The sequence below is a fragment of the Neomonachus schauinslandi genome, chromosome 4 (genome assembly GCF_002201575.2).
Source record: "Neomonachus schauinslandi chromosome 4, ASM220157v2, whole genome shotgun sequence".
Lineage (NCBI taxonomy): Eukaryota > Metazoa > Chordata > Mammalia > Carnivora > Phocidae > Neomonachus > Neomonachus schauinslandi.
The window spans coordinates 30245917-30253812 of record NC_058406.1 but is presented as its reverse complement, the minus strand read 5'-3'; the positions used below and the strand labels follow the sequence as shown (position 1 = coordinate 30253812).

At 48.1% G+C, this 7896-nt stretch overlaps 1 protein-coding gene across 3 annotated transcripts in view; it reads left to right on the top strand.

Annotated features, from left to right (window-relative positions):
• PPT1 (palmitoyl-protein thioesterase 1) overlaps positions 1-7779 on the top strand; it is a 27399-nt gene extending 19620 nt beyond the window's left edge. For 2 of the 3 annotated variants that reach the window (XM_021683757.1, XM_044913985.1), the window contains 4 exons: positions 2378-2468; positions 3296-3394; positions 4642-4713; positions 6169-7779. In XM_021683757.1, the coding sequence (XP_021539432.1) occupies positions 2378-2468; positions 3296-3394; positions 4642-4713; positions 6169-6291 (385 nt within the window). In that variant the 3' untranslated portion in view covers positions 6292-7779. The remainder of the gene's footprint in view (positions 1-2377; positions 2469-3295; positions 3395-4641; positions 4714-6168) is intronic. The other variant, XM_044913984.1, reaches the window with a different exon arrangement.
• Positions 7780-7896: the final 117 nt, after the last annotated feature.

Below are 7896 nucleotides of genomic sequence, written 5' to 3'. Positions count from 1 at the left end.
CTCAAATAAATAAATAAAATCTTTAAAAAAAAAAAGATTTTATTTATTTATTTGAGAGAGAGAGAATGAGAGAGAGAGTTTTTTTTTTTTAAGATTTTATTTACTTATTTATTTCGGTGTGTATGCACAAGCAAGCAGGGGGAGGGGCAGAGGAAGAGAGAGAAAATCCCAAGCAGACTGCCCACTAAGCGTGGAGCCCAATGCAGGACTCGATCGCACAACCCTGAGGTCACGACCTGAGCTGAAACCAGGAGTTGGTTGCTTAACCAACTGAGCCACTGAAGACACGACTGTGTAGTTTTTGTTTTTTTAAAGATTTTATTTATTTGACTGAGAGAGAGAGAGCACACAAGCAGGGGGAGCAGCAGAGGGAGAGAGAGACACAGACTCTCTGCCGAGCAGGGAGCCCGATGCGGGGCTCGATCCCAGGACCCTGAGATCATGACCTGAGCTGAAGGCAGACGCTTAACTGACTGAGCCACCCAGGCGCCCGTCGACTGTGTAGTTTTGAGAGCGTTACTTAACGTCTGAAACTGGCCCTTCCCTGGTGACAAGGACAGAATAGTACAGACCCATGTTTCTTCTCTGTCTGCCTCCCCAGCACTTCCAGCGTGTGCTCATCCTCAGGTCCTTCCCCTTAGCCGCCCCGTGTGCACCGGGCTTCTCACAAAACAAAATGCCCTTCATTTCTTCCTGTGGCCCCTTCTTAGCTCTGTTTCCTTTTCACACAGAAAGGTGACCCACGACTACTGCTTTCGTTGGTTCTTTCATTTTCAGCCGTTGGGCTCCCTGCTGTAATTCTGGGTCACCAGAACCTCGTCTGGCAAGATCCAAAGACCTTTGTATTTATTCACTGAACATTTTTTGAAGAAACTTGGATGGCCACCTGTGTGAACATGTGTGCGCCCAGCGCTCACCACTTGTGAGCGTTTGACACTGTTGACCACCCACTCCCGAAGCTTCTTCCCTTGTTCTCCTGACCATCCTGCCTTCCTTTCTGCTCACTCCCTCAGTACCAGCCGACTTCTTTCATAGCTTGTCTGGCACCCCTGCTTTGGTCCCTTCCACTTGGCAGAGCCTCCCTGCTGAGCGTCTGCGGGGCGTCTGCGGGGCGCCAGAGCGTCGCCGCTCAAGGAGCTTGTAGTCCTTGAGGGGAGGACCAGGAAGCCAGCTCGCCCCCGGTGAGCGACAGCAGGGCTGGAACAAAAGGACAAGACCAGTGCCAATGTCAGTCTTCTTTAAACGGTCAGAGTTCATCACCTTTTGACACGAACAGTGAAACTAAATACTGAAATCTTTCACGTCCATTTATAAACAGATGACAGACCGTCCCTGTGACTGCCGACAGGCTGACTGCGGCCTCTTTTGACCTCAGTCGCACCTGCCCCAGGCATGAGGAGCGCGGACATCTCTGCCGTAGCTGGTTCCACTGGGCTTCTGTACCATCCTGCCCTGTTGGGTGGAGCTTTCTGGACCACCGCCTCTGGGCACCTCTTCCACTCAGGCTGGGGAGCTCCTGTTGTCCAGATGTTTCTTCTTTCCCCTGCCAGCATGGGATAGAGGGTCCCACCCGTGTTCCGACTCCTCCTTTCCCCAGAGGTCCGTGCTCAGCTTTCTCGTAGTGGAAATGCTGCTGTGTGGATGCAGGAGCCCCGTGGAAGCCCCTGCCGGGAGGACTCGGGAAGGGCTCCGTGTGGATGGGGAAGGGCCCCGAGGGAAGGCAGGGGAGGGGAGGGAGAGCAGAGAGACTGGAGAGAAAGGAGAAGCATGTGAACACCTGTCTGAAATAATAGTGTAAACGCCAAATCCCCACCTTTTGTCCTTAAAAATTGCATGACATACCAGAATCCTGAAAACTAGTGTCATCACTCAACGATAGGAAAAATGCTTTGCGATTGAAGGGGTAGACCTCCGTCCCAGCCTGAAGGTGGCCAGATGGATGGAGAGAGGGATGGCTGGATGCGGAGGTGGTGATATCTGAGCTGAGCCTTGCAGGATGAATAGGAAGAGGCGGAGGGGGAAAGGAGGTGGGGTTGTGGGCGGGGACAGCATGTGCCACCGTGACCCGGAGGCGGAAGTGTGACAAGGCTCAGGGCCATGGGGGAACTGAGACTGATGCGTCCTTTCCCCAGATCTGTGGGACTCTGTGCTGTGCTGCATAGAACTGTCATGCCTCCGGCGTGTCGTTAAGGAACTTTTTCGTAAGTGGAAGTCTTGTCTGCCCTATTTAAGGGCAAGGCCTGGGGCTTGGCGGCCCTGGAGTTTTGTCCTTTTGAAGTCTCCTAGTGCACAGTCGGCTGGTCACAGGGGCGTGCCCCCGGCGTGCTGACTGACACGCAGATCGGTCACCTACATTCATTCCTCCTCCTCCCTGCAGCCTGGTGCAAGCAGAATATTGGCACGACCCCATCAAGGAGGACATGTACCGCAACCACAGCATCTTCTTGGCAGATATTAATCAGGAGAGGGTAAGCACCCATCCCAGGCTGCCCTAGCCGTGCATTCATGTTGCTTTCGGGGCGTCACAAACAGATCAGCTCTGACTGTTTACCCAGAATATCCTGGACAGACCCTGGGAAACAGAAGTTCTGTTTTGGGGAGCGGTGCTTATGAGTTTCAATTCCTTTTAGGAAGGCTGAAATTCATTTGGCTTTCTTCCCCTAGGTCCTTTTCCTTTCCTTGTGTTGAAGAAGCAGGGTAAGCTCAGTAGGTTGCTGGCTGGCTTAAGTGGAACATCACAGCTGCTGTCTTACTGAAGGAAGCCTTCCTAGTGGGTCCCTTGGAGGGTCAGATTTTCTCAGAAGTGAGATTTACTTAGAAGAGAGACTGCAGAGGGGACCGAGTATGTCCCAGGCACGAACTTGACTTGTGAGATTCTGGTAAACTCAGTGGCTCAATTTATATTGGGCCTATCTGGAGGTTTTTGTTTTTGTTTTTTAAAACGAAATTTGAGGGGTGCTGGGGAAAGAAACAGAAGAGTATAGCAGAACCGCCAGAATGTGTGGTTTCTCCTTTTGCTTTGGCTCTCTCTGGGTAGTTGCTTTTAACCTATGTGACGGATGCCTATGGAATGCGGTGACGGACTGTGGTTGGTGGGGGCATTGCCAGTCAGATAGGATGGTAAGAAAAGGCTGTAGAAGGTATATTCTGGGCCGGAAGCTGGAAAAGCAGCCCATTATCATGGGGAGGAAATATGGTGGCCCAGGGTTGGGGAGGCCAGAGCACTGGAAGGCTTTAACATCCCTGCTGGAACCTGATGATATTGTCCCTGAAATACTACTGGCCTTTCCTCCAGGGTGTCAATGAGTCCTACAAGAAGAACCTGATGGCCTTGAAGAAGTTTGTGATGGTGAAATTTCTCAATGATTCCATTGTGGACCCTGTGGACTCTGAGGTGAGATGCTGCATCGGCAGGCCATGCCACACCAGGAGACTGAAGGAGTAAATGGCATTAAAATACAGCTGCCTGCTTGGGAGAAACCTTCAGGCCCTTCCACCACCTTTTGTGTAGAGCAGGGCTTCTTCACCCGAGGTTTACAAATGGGACACTGGGGGCCACCCCCCCCACCACCCGAAATTGTTTGCAAGATTATGTAGTGGCATTCTCTGAGGAAAGATCTATAACTTTTATCACATTTTCTAAGAGACCTGTGTGACCCAAACCATCAGCCCAAAGTCTATAAATCCCTGAGGTTGGCATTCAAGGTCTGCCTTGACCTATCTTTTCAACCTAATCTTCCTTCATTACCTACTTCATATACTCTAGGATCAAGTGTTGAAATGCCCCAGACTTGGCATGTGTTTTTACTCTTACGTGCCTTTGTTCATGCCTTTCAGTCTCTAGAGTGCCCTTCCCTGGGCTTTTCCACCTGACAAGCTCCAGGTCGTCTGTCAAGGCCAAGCTCAAGTGTCACTTCTTCCATCCAGGATGCCATCCCTATTCCAAGCAGACTTTGCTCCCTCTTTTGCAGAATCATCACATTATGTCAGGCCACCAGGGACTAGCAAATGGCAGCCTTCTGGCCAGATCCAGCCCACCGTCTGCTTTTGCAGGGCCCATGAACCATTTTTTAATGGATAGAAAAAGTCAAAAGCATATCTGATGACAAAAGTTATATAAATGGAAATTTCAGGGTCCATAAGTGAAATTTCATTGGAATAGAGCCATATTCATTTTTACTTTTTCTTAAAGCCATATTCATTTTTTATATAGTTTATGGTTGCTTTTGTTTAGAATGGCAGCATTGGGTAGTTGCACTCATGTGGCCTTTAAAGCCTAAGATATTTTGTATCTGGCCTTTACAGAAAAGTTTGCTGATCCCTGTGCTGTTTGTTGTTTCTGTGTTTAGAGCTGTAGAAAACAGGGACCACAATATATATTTGTCTTTAAATGTCGAACTTAGCACAAAGATTTTCACAGCGTAGGTGCTCAATAATTGTAGGAAACAGGAATTCTGCGCAATTGGAAAGCTCTTTGGAAAGATGAACTCATCCCTCAGGATCTACCATTAGAAAGAGATGACTCAAGCGTACTCTATTTTTACTCTTTGCTACAGCTTTGTGATACTGTTTGTTGGTAGTCTTAGCTACTAGCCAGTATGTGCTGTGTGTCTGATCTTCGTTCTCCCTCCTCTCCTGCAGTGGTTTGGATTTTATAGAAGTGGCCAAGCCAAGGAAACCATCCCCTTGCAAGAGACCACTCTGTACACACAGGTAACCGGAGAGGAGAGAGTCCTGTCTTTTTCAGCTCCTGGTTCCCGAAGCTGCTAGGTTCTTTGGTGATACAGCCTGTCTTGTACACCCCAGAGCAAGTAGGTGCTCAGAGGCCCCTGACTTGGTCTGATACGGGTGAGGCCTGTCAGGGTGCTGATCGTGACGCCAGCATATCAGGCGCTGATTTACAGAAATGTACATCCTGAAGGATGAAGGACCTGTACCTCATGGTTTTCAAGTACGTATGAAAGTCACCTCATCTCCAGTTTCTGCCTTCTGATAAAAAGGTTTAGAACTGGCTTCCTTTGCTGACGTGCAGACTGCACATCCAAGAAACCCCCGTGCATTGTGAAAACACAGGAGAGGTGTTAACTTTAAAGCTCGAACAGATGTGAAGTCCTGTTTTTAAATTAGAGCACTGATGAGGGGAGCTCCTCTTGCAGGAGCCTGGAGGAAGCGCTGTAGGCCCTGTTTCTCAAGCAGAGGTTGCACCATTTCACTACCTCTAGTTCTGGGGCCTTCCACACTCTACGGAATGTGTATTGGAGCTGGACCCTCCCAAAAAGGCACGAGTGCTATGTGCACCACTTGCCTTCTACAAAAAAAATTTTTTTTTTTTAAAGATTTTATTTATTTATTTGAGAGAGAGAATGAGAGGGGGGAGGGTCAGAGGGAGAAGCAGACCCCCCTGCTGAGCAGGGAGCCCGATGTGGGACTCGATCCCGGGACTCCAGGATCATGACCTGAGCCGAAGGCAGTCGCTTAACCAACTGAGCCACCCAGGCGCCCGCCTTCTACTAGAATTCTTCTGAGTAATTTCGCAGGCTGGTTGTCTCCTCTCTTGGCTTTCCTCCTGCGTTTGGTGGCCCAGGTTGGGTGAGATCGAAGGGAAGGGAAGCTAGGGTCCGTTGAGTTTTGGAAATTACAACGAAGAACTTCCCTCTTGTGGAAGTCCGACTGATGGTAGCTACAGCAGAAGCCGCACTCCAGCTCCGTCAGCTGCTCATCCTCTCAGCCGTATTTGTTCTGTGGCACTGTGGGTAATGCCATTCTCAGCTGCAGGATATGAAAAGTGGCTGGGGTGTGTTATCAAAGGGTTAGATAGGTTTTAAGCTAACATTTTTCTGTCTTTGCCTCAGTCTCACCTGACCTTTTGAGGCAGTTTTGTCCGTGGCTTGCGCACCCACACAGGTGGTCCTCCAGAAGCTTTAGGAAACTTTTCAGAAAGCTGAATATAGAACTCTGTAGATGACAGTCTCAATTACATATGTTTTGAATGCTCAGGAAGAAAACTGGGAGATATCCTTTTTGGCACTTTCAACAATACACCTAAATTTTACTACTACTCAGGGAAAAGACTACACTTGGAGCACGTATCTCAGACATTGTATTTCTTTACTTTTTAACTATAAAACTTTTCATAAAGCCTCTTAATTATGGTCTCTCTCTCTGCAGGACCGCCTGGGGCTAAAGGAAATGGACAGTGCAGGACAGCTAGTGTTCCTGGCTGTGGAGGGGGACCATCTGCAACTGTCTCAAGCGTGGTTTTATGCCCATATCATACCCTTCCTGGAGTGAAACCCTTGTAGGCTGCACCAGAGCCCAGGGAGCCCCTAGCGCTTCTCAGCCAGTAGGAGACTGTTCCCTTCATGCCTAAGCCTGAGCTCACATCCAGCTTGCAACCAATCCTTCCCTCTAGTTATCACCTAACATGCCCTGCTCAGAAAGATCTAAGATTCGAATCTTATCCTTTGCCTCATCCTATCAGCATATGGTGTTGAATGCAAGTTTAATTAGTTAATAACCGTGCATGGAGATTATTTTACAACCCCTCAATGTGGTCAGGCTGTCTCAGGACAGTCTGCTGCAGATTAGTGTCAGAACTGTGCCCAGAAGAGGCTGAAGCTAAAGCAATTAAGAGTCTAAGGGCAGACACCTTCTTCAGGAAAGCCTAGCCACATTTCAAGCCAAGAGGCAGCCAGCATCCAGGCTTGAGGTGACCATAAATGCTTTCTCAGTTTTGCTGGTGGAGATTCAACCAGTGCTTGTGGAAGTATTGTTTAGATAGTGTCTGCATAATTCCTTGAGGCTACCCTCTTTTCTCAGTATGTTGTCTCCTGTGGTGTCTTAGCATTGACCTGTTCTGCTGGGCCACCACCATCTTGTCTCAGTAAGCACTCTTGTCTCTTTCAGGTAGTGATCAATCAGTTGCTTTGTCACAAAAGGGGGGGAAGTAGCACCCAACTGGATTACTTAAGGTGGCGGGGTGGGGAATAGAGTACATCTTGCTTAACTTAGGGGAGTGAAGAAAAACGTACAAGCGGACAGAACACTGTATGTCAACTATACTTCAACTGAACAATGTACAAGCAGAAGTGAGTGAGGACGCGGCTGGTCCCTTCCACTCCATCCTTGACTGACTTGTCCCCTTCTCAGTGTGGCCAGTGGTCTGCATTCTAGAGTCACTCTGCTGCTGGTGTTAGCAGACAATGGGAGGAAGAATGGGAAGAGATGAGGCTTTCTAACTCCCTTCTCAAAAAACCCTATTTACAGTACACTCTAAACTATTTTGGATGTATCTGATGAAAAAAAGGATTATTTGCTCAGAAAGCTTGGGGAATATTGCATACCCCTTTTCTCCTGTTGGAGATCAACTCACATTAGACTACTAAGGACTGAGAATTCCTGTTACAATAAAAAAACTAACCTTTAGCTACTGTTTTCCCACACTATGTGAGCATGGACATCTTAGCCCCCCACTCCTCCACCCTGAGAAAACCTATCAACACTTTCTGGAAGACGGTTGTGCAGAATGCCAGTGTGAGAGACGACAGCTGTGCAGAGGGAAGCACCTTCTTAGTGCTGCTAAGTTTACCCTTTATGATTTTTCTCTCCCCTCTCTCAAGCCTTATTTCTTAACTAGAAGATGAGGATTAGGGGTTAACAAGTAGGGGGAATGTGAAAAAAATTTTATGATATTGTCTAAAATAAAGAATAGTTTCTTATCCTTGGTGTCCTTTTTCTTCTCAGTATTCTTACATACATCTCAGGGCACCTGGCTGGCTCAGTTGGTAGAGCATTTGACTCTTGATCTCGGGATTCTGAGTTTTGAGCCCCACGGTGAGGCAGAGTTTACTTCAAAAAATATTCGTACATCTCTGTACAGTAAACATCATAGGTAGA